Here is a 13,348-nt window from a genome sequence, read left to right on the forward strand (position 1 = left end):
TCTTGCCGTTCACCCCGTCGACTTTCTTTCTCGCCTGGTACTTCACTCCCTCTCCTGCCACCTTCCTCATCTTCCAGCTGAGAGCCCTGGTGTCGGGCATCCCTCAGCTGGTCGTGCCGTGGTTGCCCGCTCCTCAGCTGAGCCCCCCTCCCGTCTGTGTTTTCTTTTACCTTTGATTGCACAGTTGCGGGCTTTTGTTTGGGTCAGAGAGCCACTTTTGCAGTCCACCGATCGGGGGGTTGCGACTCTGCAGGGCCGGCACCAACCTCGGAGAACGGGTGTTCTTCGCCACCACGGCTCCCTGTTCCTTCGTGCAAGTAAGGCCTTCTTCTTTCTTTTCTGGTGACTTTTTTCCCCATTGTTTTTACTTTTTCTTTCTTGGGTGCCATGTTCTTTCTCTTCTGTAACTTTATCTTTTATTTCTTATATTTTATATTTGCTGAACTTTGTATTTTCTTGCCTTTTTTTCTGGAGAGGGCTGGTTTTACCCTACCGGCCACTACTCCATCACGTGACTCCTCGTAATAAAGATGGATGAGCTTAGAATGTGGATTGGCACATGGAATTACAATATTAGGACCGTAAGTGAAACTTGGTTGCAGGAAGGCAGGACTGGCAAGTAAATGCTCCAGGGTATCCGTTGTTTCAGAAGTGATAGAGTGGGATAAGAGGAAAAGGAGTGGTATTGTTCGTCAGGGAAAATATCATGGCTGTGTTCATACAGGACTGACCAGAGGACTTGTCAACTGAAGCTCTGTGGGTGGAGTTGAGGAATGGGAAAGGTATGACCACTTAAAGGGTGTTGTGTTTTAGTCAATAGTCAGCGAGAATTGGAGGAGAAAATTTGCAGGGAGACAGCAGACAGCTTCAGGAAACATAAAGTTGTGAGAGTAGGTGATTTTAACTTTTCACATTTTGACTAATACTACTCCCATACAATAAAAGGGTTAGAGTTTGTCATGTGTTCAGAAAAGTTTTCTAACTCAATATATTGAGATAGCAACTAAAGAGAGTGCAAAACTGGATCTCCTATAAGGGAATGAGACAGGGTAGGTGACAGATGTATGTGTAGGGGAACACTTTAGTTTCAAGATAATTATAGATAAACTCCATCTACTCCTTGGATTGAGATTCTCAAATGGAGTAAGGACAATAGGAAATTAGAAAGGATCTAGAAAGCGTGGATCAGGATAAGTTGTTTTCTGGCAAAGATATGCGAGGTAAGTGGAAGATATTCAAAGGTGAAATGTTGAGAGTACAGCATTTCTATGTTCCTGTCAGGATTAAAGTTAACAAACATAGGGAACCTTGGTTTTAGAGGGATATAGGGGATCTGGTTCAAAAAAAGAGCGAGGCATACCGCAAATATAGCAACAGTGAGCAAATGAGGTATTTGAGGAGAATAAAAATGCAGGAAAAATCTTGAGGAAAATCAGGAGAGCTAAAAAGAAGTCATGAGGTTACTTGGGCAGACAAGATGAAGGAAAATCCTAAGAGCTTCTACAGGTATATTACAAGGAAAAAGGAAAGTAAGGGACAGAATTGGTACTCTTGAAGATCACAGTGATCAGATATGTATCAAGTCAGAAGAAATGGAGGGGGGGGGGTTGGGGAGATCTCAAAAATTTTTTTTTGCATCTATATTTAGGAAACTGACATAGAGTCTAGGGAAGTGAGAAAAATATACGGTGAGGTCATGGAACCCATACAGATTAAAGAGGAGGAGGTGCTTGGTGGATAATTCCCCAGGGGCAGACAAGGTATTCCCTTGAGGGAGGCTTGTGCAGAAATTGCAGGGGCCTTGGCAGATGTATTTAAAATGTCCTTGGGTGAGGAGATAAAGTTTTGGAGGGTAGCTTGTATTGTTCTGTTTTTTTTTAAAAAAAAGGCTCCAAAAATAACCAGTAAATTATAAGTCAGTGAGCCTGACATCAATCATAGGTATGTAATTGGAAAGTGTTCTAAGAGATTGGATAGTCAGGAACTGATTAGGGATAGTCAAAATTGGCTTTGCATGTGGTAGATTGTGTTTAACAAATCTCATAGTTTTTCAATGGTGGGTAACCAGTAAAGTTGATGAAGGAAAGGCTGTGAATGTTGTCTACATGGACCTGTTAGGCCTTTGACAAGGTCCCACATTGGAGGTGAGGAAGGATCAGTCGCTCGCTATTCATGGTGAAGTAGTAAGATGGATTTGACATTGGCTTTATGGAAGCCAGAGCATGGTAGTGGATGATTGCCTTTGACTGCAGGCCTGTGACTGGTAGTGTGCCTCAAGGATTGTTGCTGGGTCCATTGTTGTTTGTCATCTCTTAATGCCCTAAATGGTTATATGGTAAATTGGATCAGCATGTTTGCATATGACACAAAGATTGGGAGTTTAGTGGACACGAATAAAGGCTTTCAAAGCTTGCAAAGGGATCTGGACTGCGTGGAAAAATGGGTTTCAAAATGGCAGATGGAATTTAAAGCAGATGTATGAAGTGTTGCATTTTGGAAGGACAAATTAAAGAAAGAAAGATATACAAAGTAAATGGTAGGTCGCTGAGGAGTGCAGTCGACATGGGAATCTGGGAATACAGATACATCATTTCAGCTTTTTAAGGAAATGAAGTAATATTTGCCACACCCATTATTTTGTATATATAACAATTTTTATAGTACTTTTTTTAAAAAAAGATTACAAAATGTGGAGTTTAAAAAAAATGTAATGCAATCCATGGAGTAAAAGATATTGTCTATTACAAAACTGGTAGAATTATATTGTCGCCAGAATTAAAAATTAACTTTAGAAAAGGCTAGTCTTTGAATTAAGCTTCCAGATGTGGATCTGGTCAATTTTGATTCTTTATTTTAATGTTCTTCTATAAAACATGAGGCTGAAAGTAGCCACTTAAGTTAAGAAATTGCAGTGTCCAGTTTAGCTGGACCAAGTAACAGACATACACTGTTATAATGATCATTGAAGATAGGAACATCAACAGGCAAGCCAAATGAATACAGACAGAAACATTACCTGCTCAGTAAATAAACCCATTGTTGGTGACAAACTGCTTCTCAGCCATTAATAATTTTAAATCCTAGTTAGTAATGAGTTATTTCACTTGTAGAATATCAGGTAGGAATACATTATAATTTCACCAGGGTTCTGTTTTGGGTTTGGATCCTTGCCTTTAAACCAGCCAAAATACATAATGCTGTTTGTCCCATCCATATTCACCTGATGAAGAGAATCAAAAATAAGTTGGTAATGGTTCAAATGAATTAATATACTTTACATTTTGACATTAATACAATTTGCACCCAATACAATTGGCTCGATGGGCCATTTTTGGCCTACTCCTGTTCCTACTTCCTATGTTCATTCATTTAGAGAAATCAATCTCAAGTTTTCACATAATTCTTATCCAGTTATTTTTACTGCACCAAAACAAAAGCAATTTTGATGAAAGGTCCTCAACCCTAAACACTAACTTTATTTTCTGTTATATTCCTGCCTGATCTGATTTTCTGTTACCTTTTGCTGTTATATTACCTTTAATGTATCATTGTTTGGGATGCCAAGTATATTTTAAAACAAGACAGTAATTTAAATTAAATTCCTTCAGTCCAATAATTTGTATTTGTTGCCTATGTCTTATGAGGGCAAAGTTAGCAGCCTAGGGCTTTTCTCTTTGGAGCATAGAAGGATGAGAGGTGACTTAATAGAGGTCTACAAGATTCTGAGAGGTACAGATAAGGTAGGCAGCCAGCACCTTTTTCCCAGGCCAGGAGTAGCAAACACTAGAGGACATCTGTACAAAGTGAAGGGAGGAAGGTTTAGGGGAGACACCATGGGTAATTTATTTTTTAAACAGAGTTATGGGTGCCTGCAATGCCTTGCCATTGGTGGTGGTGGAGGCTGAAACATTAGGGCATTTTTTAGACAGGCATATGAATGAAAGAAAAATAGAGGGTCACAAGGAAGGAAGGTTTTTTTTGTTTTGGTAGAAAGAGGGACACAACATCGAGGGTCAAATGGCCTGCACTGTGCTGTGGTGTTCTCTGTTCTATGCTCTCCACCTGCTCCTGCTTTGCTGGGGAGTTTTGAACGCTGCAGCACCTGCAAAACTATATGCCATAAAGGTTCATGTGGAACCTTTTATAAATATCCTAGCAAAATTCAGACCACAAATTTAGTTCTAATTGCATTGCCTTTTCTATCCTCTCCTCAGTTATCAGGAATGAAGATGGCTTACTTCACTCCTGTTCTCTCGGCTCTGAGGTGGCTGATGGGATCTGCAGAGACCCACAGATACTGTGTGATGAGGGGGCTTGAGGTTCTTGGTGGTATCCCAGCTAATGTTTTTACATTTTTATCTGTCACAGGCTGGAGATTCCCAGGAATCAGTGAAAATGTGCTCTTACTTGTGCACTTTATTGATTTTCTTTGCTCTCCCTAAATTACACAGTTTGTTTACATTTGTTATGTATTTATAGTTCTTTTTACATGTTCACCCTTGGTGCAGATTACTTTTTGCACTAACAATTAGTGGCGATTCTGCCACGCCCGCAGGAAAAAGGAATCTCAGGGTTGTATGTACTCTGAGAATATTATATATATTCTAAATATATATTTTTCAAGGAAACTCTCAGAACATTCCTGAGGATTTATTCTCTACTTTTCAAGTAATTTGCAGGTGGAATCTTATTAACAAAAATATTGGAGAAACTCAGCAGATCATGCACATCAGAAGGAAGTAAAGGGTAACCATTGTTTTGGGTCTGAGCCATTCATCAAGGTAAGTAGGTGCCTGAATAAAAAGATGGGGGAAGGAGAGGAGAGGAAGGAAGGGACAGGCCATCAGCAAGAGGCCATCAGCAAGGTTCCAATACCTAGGCCTCAATACCCCACTGTAATTGGATCCTTGATTTCCTCACTACCTGACCCCAATCCATGAGGAATTGTAAGAACATCTCCGCTATCTCCATTAGTACCAGAGCGCCACAGGGCTGCATTCTTAGCATCCGCTCTAATCGCTTTACACCTATGACTGTGTGGCTAGGGACGAGAACCACACCATCTACAAATGTGCTGATGATACCGTGGTAGGAAGTTGTATAAAAAGGGCGATGACTCAGCATACAGGAGGGAGATTGAAAACATGGCCAAATGGTGTACCAACAATAACCTCACACGCAATATCACCAAAACTAAGGAGCTGATTGTGAACTTTAGGAAGGAAAAAAACTGAGGTGTACGATCCAATGGTCATTGGGGGTTCAGAGGTGAAGAGGGTGAGTAAATTTAGTTTCTTGGGAGTCACTATCTCAGTGAACCTTTCCTGCACCCAACACACCAATGTCATCATGAAGAAAGCTCGTGTCTACTTCCTCAGGAGTTTGCGGGGATTTGGTATGAATGATTTTGAAAACCTTGGGAAACTTCTATACACTGTATGTAGTGGAAAATGTGCTGACTGCCTGCATCATGGCCTGGTATGGGTCACCAATACTTCTGACCAGAAAGTTTAGCAAAAGGTTGTGGAAACAGCCCAACATCAAGAAAACTCTCCCCACCATCAAGAAAATCTACACAAACACTATTGTCAGTGTGCAGTGACAATTATCAAGGATCCACACCACCCAGGACATCCTCTGCTCTCTTAGTGCTGCCATCAGGAAAGAGGTATAGGTGACATAGGTTCAGGAACAGTTGCTATCCCTCCACCACCACACTCCTAAACAACAAACTCAATCGGACACTTATTGAAGGACTCCTACTTTGCACATTATTTATTATTGAATATTTATTTTTCTTCTGCATTGCAGTCAGTTTGTTTACATTTCTTTCTTTGTTTAGATTTATCTTTTGTATGTTTTTGCATTAACGGACTTCAAAACTGATATGGGAAGGGAAGAAGAGCAAAGGGCTGGGAAGTGATCAGAGGAGGGGTGTGGAGAGGGAAGGGAAGGGGGTGGGGATCTAGAGGAAAGGAGAAGAAGATATGGAATGAGGGAGACTTCAGGGAGGAGTTTCAATGGAAACTAAATTCTTTGATGTTAATGCTATCTGGATGGAAAGTGTCCAGATGGAATATTAAGTGTTTTTCCTCCAATTTGCAGGTAGCTTCAGTTTGGCAGTGCATGAGGCTTTGGACAGACAATGTCAATGTGGGGAAGGTGTGTGGAATTAAAATGATTGGCCACTGGGAGGCCCCAGTTATTGCAATGGACAGAATGATGGTGCTCAACCAAGTGATCTCTCAGTCTATGTTCAGTCTCTCCAAAGTAGAGGAGGCCACAAAGGGAACACCGGTTGCAGTAGATGACCCCTGCAGATTCACAAGTGAAATGTTGCTTGGAAGGACAATCTGAGGCCCCAAATGATGGTGAATGAGGAGGTGTGCATGCAAGTGTACTATTTCTTGCGATCACAGGGGTAAGTACCAAGTAGGAAAGAATGAGTAAACAAGGGGAGTGCTGGAGAGGGCAGTCCCTGCAGAAAGTAGAAAGAATGATATGTCTGGTGGTGGGATCATGCTGTAGGTGGTGGAAATTAGAAAAATAATATGCTGGTGGGATGGTAAGTGAGGACAAGAGGAATCCTGTCCTTTTTGTGAAGGGCTTAACAAAGGGCTCCAGCCTGAAAAAATTGTTAACTTTTACTTTCTATAGATACTCGATGACCAGGTGAGTTTCTTCAACATCTTTATGTATTACAGTATATAGAGAATTCTTTATTTCACTTGACTACTATTTCATTGTTCAGACAATAAATCTAAACTTTTAAAGTGTGATTTAAATTCCATCTTTTTCGTGTAGAAAGCCAGCATGTGACACCATAAACCAGCAATCCTGTTTGCCTTGATACATGTAATAGCAAATATAAATGAAATGTCTCCATTTCAAAAAATGCTTTCAGGTTCTTGACATCACCTCGACCCTCTGTACATATCCAGCAATTTCTCCTTATTATAAAGCAGCTAATCCATAATAAATGATCTTACATGATCCAATATTGTGCTCTGAAATGCAAACCTAAAGAGCTTATTTTAAAAAAATGTTCACATTTGACATGAACAGAATGGTACATGATTACATGGAAAATATATTCTATGCTTTCAGAAACAACTTCATTCTCTGAAATGCAGACTTAATATTTCATGGGGTACATGCAGCTTGATTTTCAGAAGTTCCACTCAAAGAACACCAGATCCATACATGATCTAGCATATGACAGTCTCAGTATTAGATAGTGAAAAAAGTGCTGAATTAAAATCCCAACTGCAAAGAGTGAACGGATGAAATGCAATCTATATTTTACAAACATATGCCCTGTAGAAAGTGGAGTTAGAAAATAAGATAAATTATTTAAAATCCTGAGGAAACTAGAACAGAACATCTTTCAAGTTAAAGTTGGTGTGTTTGGTGAAAAATGCTAAGCTAATCAATATTTTATTATTGTTTTGCTGGAAGGCAACTGTTTTTAATAGGAACTTTTCTAGCAAACAGTTACATTGCTTTAGGACATAAACAAGTAATAAAAGAATATTTTCAGAATTGATCTACTAAATAATATTTTTATTACAGAGAGAACATAATTGATGAAATACAGAAAACCGGTAATGGAGACCAGGAAATTACTGTAGTCCAGTATACATCAAAGAACTATTTCCCTGTAAATTGGATTATTTAGCATCTTGTCTTTGTGCACTCTGATCCATTATCAACAAGAATAAAGGAGTTCATATGGCTGAGGGCCATTATAGCAGAAAGTGATCAGTGGTTGTGCAGAATATATTGAAAAAAAAGCCAGATTTAATCCTCTTTCTATTACAATTGCTGTTCATCCCACAGAGTCTTCTGATTTATAAGATGTAAAGAGTACGTGTAGACTGCTGAGAAGACTAGCAGACGTGAGTCAGGTTGCACCAAGGGCCTGACCGGGACACTGGTGTGGAGGTGAGTATGGTTGTACCAAGGGCCTGACCAGGACACTGGTGTGGAGGTGAGTCTGGTTGTACCAAGGGCCTGACCGGGACACTGGTGTGGAGGTGAGTCTGGTTGTACCAAGGGCCTGACCGGGACAATGGTGTGGAGGTGAGTCTGGTTGTACCAAGGTACTGACTGGGACACTGGTGTGGAGGTGAGTCTGGTTGTACCAAGGTACTGACCGGGACACTGGTGTGGAGGTGAGTCTGGTTGTACCAAGGTACTGACCGGGACACTGGTGTGGAGGTGAGTCTGGTTGTACCAAGGGCCTGACCGGGACACTGGTGTGGAGGTGAGTCTGGTTGTACCAAGGGCCTGACCGGGACACTGGTGTGGAGGTGAGTCTGGTTGTACCAAGGGCCTGACCGGGACACTGGTGTGGAGGTGATTCTGGTTGTACCAAGGGCCTGACCGGGACACTGGTGCGGAGGTGAGTCTGGTTGTATCAAGGGCCTGACCGGGACACTGGTGTGGAGGTGAGTTGGGCTGTCAGCGCGAGGAGAGGGGGTTGATTATCTAAGCGCAAGGAGAGGGAGTTAATTATGTCAGCGCGAGGAGAGGGGGTTAATTATGTCAGTGCGAGGAGAGGGTGTTAATTATGTCAGCGCGAGGAGAGGGGGTTAATCATGTCAGCGCGAGGAGAGGGGATTAATTATGCCAACAACCAGGGTTCGAATTTAAATTTTGAAAGTTAAGGGAATTACCTGATTAAAGTAAACTTTATATAAGTAAAGACTACAATTTTTTTTATAAATTGCTTTACATTTTGCACTGTCTTTTGTCTTTTAAACGATGTATTCTTAATGCAGGTGGATTAGTTAGGCATTGAAAGAATGAGTCTCAGTAACTGGAAAACTTGTATATCTGACATCCGCGATCCCTATCAGTGCTGGATGTAATGTTTCTTTTATTGTAATAAAGAAACTCGGGTCCTTTTAAAACAACTATATTTTATTATCTATAGACACAAGATCATGTGGAGGCATCTTTCTTGAATCCAACTGAAGCTGCCATAAATGAGTCTCTGACTTTCTCTCGTGATCAGGCGTATCACTAGCACTCTATAACTACATCCCCTTTCCTTGAGATGTTCAATCTAGCAATATCACATGGTGATACAGTGTTCATTTCAATTTAAAGTTCAACACCAGCGTAAACACATCAGTAGCACAAACTTTTTAAGTGCTTTTTTTTCTTTTGGTGATTCAGTCTGTCAGATGCTTTGATGACACATGTGGATCTTCTTAACATGGGTGCTCGTGTCAACTCTGCTGGTCCACTACTGTTTAGCATTGGTGGTGTTTCCTCTGTTGCTGTGCAGGTTGAATCTTCTACAATTGTCTGTTTCTGCAGTGTCTTGTGTTTTCAGCAGGCTCTTACAATTCCTTACCAGTATTTCACCATCCTCAGTTCTGACAGTGTAGGATCTTATATTTATTTCTCCCAGAACAGTAGCTTTTTTGTCTCACTGTGTCATGTTGTACCAGTGGCTCTCAGCTTCTTGCTGACCTATCATAGTTTGCCTTTTGTCTCTATTGCAGATGCTTTTGTTTCCATTCAACATCTTCGACATCTCTGTTCTTGTTTGGGTCTGCGGAGTAGGGAAGTGTGATATGTAGTCTACGTCCCATCAGAAGCTCAGCGGGAGACATGCCATGTTCAAGTGGCAAAGCTCTGTAGTTCAACAGAGCTGGATACAGATCTGAGCCACTGTCTAGAGCTTTCTTGAGCAACTGTTTAACTATGTGAACTCTTTTCTCTGCTTTACCGTTTGACTGTGGATGCAGAGGACTTGAGGTGACATGTCGAAAAGCATACTCTTCTGCAATATCACACAAGCAGCAGACAAATTAGAAAGCACCACAACCTCCGGATAGTTTGATAGATAATCAATAACTAGCAAGTCATTCTTTCCATCCACGTGAAACAGATCAGTCCCAATTTTCTTCCATGGATTAGCATAGGTTCCTTTTTCTGCTTTGTGTGATGTTTTAAACAATTCTCTCACCTTTAATCCATCCTGTCCATATCAGCATTTATCCCTGGTCAATAAACAGCAGTTCTGGCCCTCCTCTTGCATTTTTCTATTCCAAGGTGCCCCTCATCCACCATTGTTGCAGTGATGGAGGAATGATAATTCTGCTCTAGGTAGAAGCCCATTGACAACACTCAGCTCAGCTCTGATATTGCTGTATGGTTGACATTCACCTCTAGCCCATGCCTCATTCAGATTCTTGTTTCAGCTATGATCTGCTTGGATTTCATGTCAGATATGGGAAGAGATTCAGTGATCAGGTTCATGTGGAGATTCACACCTGTTTCTATGGAACTCTCATTATGTTCTTCACTCTGCATCATTGCCCTGGATAATGCATCAGCTGACACCATAGGTTTCCTTAGTGTGTACACCCTCTTGACTAGGTTTAAGTTTTCACATGCTTTGTCACCAAGCAGTTATTTATATCCATCTGGGACCACTGTAAACCTGAGGTGGTGCTCTTTAACTTTTCTTGAGTTTACATGTCAATGTTCTCTCCATTGTAGGCTTTGAGCTGTACAAGATTTGCAAGGATGTATGGCTTTATCTTTATTCCCCTGATGTCACGCTCTCAGATCAAATTGATCTTTGCCCCTGTATCCAGCTTGAAAGGAATATTTGTTCCATTTGCTTGCAATGATACAGTCCATTTTTCCTGCTCAACTCTGTTCGTGTTTGGCCTGTTGGTTTAGAATCTGCATGATCATGCCCGCGAAGAGTATATCACTGAGAGCAATTTCTTTTATAGTGTGTAGTTTCACTTCTATTTTGTTTCCCTCTGGAAAAAACATTCCTTTGCATAGTGATTTTGCCCTTTGCACTTATTATAGACTTTTCCATAGGCTGGGCATTGTTTTGGTGCATATTTAGTGCCACATTGTTTACAATTGAATGTTTCTCCATCTTTTTGTTGTTTCCTAAATCTCATTTTTTGTTTATGTATGTGGACACATACTGTGACCATGGCAATGCCTTCGTTTTCACAGGCTTTTGCACTATCACCGAACTTTTTTTTGCGGGCTGCAGAGGTATGTCACTGGTGCGATATATCTTCACTGCTCCAGCTAAGGTAAGCCCTGTCTCTCGCAGCAATCTCTCTATTACTTTCCTACCAATAATCCAAACACAATTTGATCATGGATCATTGAATCTTGCAGTGACCAAAATTGCACTTTCTTCCTTTAAATTTCAACTTGGTTAAAAAAGAATTAAAGTTCTCTCCCTGCGGCTGTGTGCGCGAGCAAAACACGTACATCTTGAACATTTAATTTTTCTTTGATGAACAGTGTTCATCAAACATCTTGATAAACTTGTCGAACTTGCCCTAGTCAGCTGCGTCGGTGAAAACAAATGTGATGAAAACCATCATGGCTTGAGGTCCCACCACAGTAAGTAGTAGTGCAATCTTCCATGCATCCGGTTTGCTCTTGACTCCAGTGGCTTGCAGGTACAGGATGAATTGTTGTTTGAAAAACCTCTGCTCTTGGTCAACATTTCCAGACCAATTTACAGTGTCAGGATTCTTTAAACTCTCCATATCTTTGCTGATAACAAATGAATCACACTCTGCACACTCCTGGTGTTTCTTCCACTTCTGGTACCATGTGATGTTTCTTTTTATTATAATAAAGAAATGGGTTATTTTAAAACAACTATAGTTTATTAGCTATAGGCTTCAAGGCCATGTGGTGTCATCCATCTTGAATCCAACCAAAGCTTCCACAAACTCCCTCTAGTGATCAGCAGTATCACTAGCACTCTATCACTACATTGAATAATGGGGATTTTACTGTATTCAGATCCCAGCAGCAGTGCTAGTTGAGTATGGGGCCATCTGATAGTCACAGTCTCCAGCTCAGTGCAGCACGATTACTATAGCAGTTAGTGCAATGCTGTTACAGCATCAGTGAACAAGGTTAGAATCTGGTGCTGTCTGAAAGGAGCTTGTACATTCTCCCTGTGTCTACATGGGTCTCCTCTGGTTTCCTCCCATCCTTCAAAATGTACCAGGGTTGTAGGTCAATTGGCTGTAATTGTGGGCAGCACAGGCTCATGGGCTGGAAAGGCCTGTTACAGTGCTGTGTCTAAATTTAAAAAAAATTAAAACATAATTTGAAGCATGAATGGAGACACAAGAGACTGCAGATACTGGAATCTAGAGCAAAAAAACAAACTGCTGGAGGAACTCAGTGTGTCAGGCCACATCCATGGAAGAAAATGGACAGTTGACATTTTGCCTCAAAATTCTGCTTCCAGTCTGAGAAAGCGGAGGGAAAACAGAGAGTATTAAAGAGAGGGAGAGTAGTTAGTGGGTGAAAGTTGGATCAAGGAGGGGTGGAGGATGATGGACAGATGAAGCCAAGAGGGGTGGAGTAAGGAGATGGTAATAGGGGATGACAACAAAGGAAAAAAGGAGCAGGGGTGTTGCAGAAGGCAGGAGGGGTGAAGGGGAGAGAGAAGGTGGAGACAGCTGCTGCAGGAAGTAGATTGATGGCACCATCCAAGGCATGGATGATTCCCTGATGGGAACAGTAGGGGTTTATGGGTGGAGGGTAGGTGGGAAGAAGGAAAGGAACTGGGTAACAGAAATGGAGTCAGAAGTAAGGTATGCTTTGGAAGGAGGGAGAGGTTGAGGGGTAGTGGGTTACTTGAATTTGGAGAATTCATATAACCATATAACAATTACAGCATAGAAACATTCTAGTCCATGCCAAACACTTTCTCCCTCCTCACCCCACTGACCTACACTCAACCCGTAACCCTCGATTCCCTTCCCGTCCATATACATAACCAACTTCTCCTTAAATTCTAATATCGAGCCTGCCTCCACCACTTCGTCTGGAAGCTCATTGCATACACCCACCATTCTTTAAATAACAAAGTCCCCCTTCATGTTTCCTCTAAACTTTTGCCCCCTAACTCTCAACTTGTGTCCTCTCATTTGTGTTTCCCTCTTTCTTAAAGGAAAAAAGCCTCTCCATATCAACTCCATCTATACTCCTCTTAATTTTACTGACCTTAATCAAATTCCTTCTCAACCTTCTGTGCTTCAAAGAATGAAGACCTAACTTATTTAACCTTTCCCTATAACTTAGACCCTGTAACCCCAGCAACATTCTAGTAAATTTTCTCTGCACTCTCTCCAATTTGTTGATATCTATCCTATACTTTGGTAACCAAAACTGTACATAATATTCCCAAGTTTGGCCTCATCAATACCTTGTGCAATTTTAACATAACTGAGTTCCTCCTATACTAAATGCTCTGATTTATAAAGGCCAACATACCATAAGCATTCTTCACCACCCTATTCACATGTAACTTCACCTTCAGGGA

At 41.1% G+C, this 13,348-nt stretch overlaps 1 protein-coding gene across 3 annotated transcripts in view; it reads right to left on the reverse strand.

Moving 5' to 3' along the window:
* Positions 1 to 2,804: 2,804 nt before the first annotated feature.
* Positions 2,805 to 13,348, reverse strand: part of LOC138751432 (uncharacterized) — a 114,553-nt gene continuing 104,009 nt past the window's right edge. For all 3 annotated transcript variants that reach the window (XM_069913681.1, XM_069913682.1, XM_069913683.1), the window contains one exon: positions 2,805 to 3,220. In XM_069913681.1, coding sequence (XP_069769782.1) covers positions 3,101 to 3,220 — 120 coding nt within the window. In that variant the 3' untranslated portion in view covers positions 2,805 to 3,100. The remainder of the gene's footprint in view (positions 3,221 to 13,348) is intronic.

Source organism: Narcine bancroftii, chromosome 1 (genome assembly GCF_036971445.1).
Source record: "Narcine bancroftii isolate sNarBan1 chromosome 1, sNarBan1.hap1, whole genome shotgun sequence".
NCBI lineage: Eukaryota > Metazoa > Chordata > Chondrichthyes > Torpediniformes > Narcinidae > Narcine > Narcine bancroftii.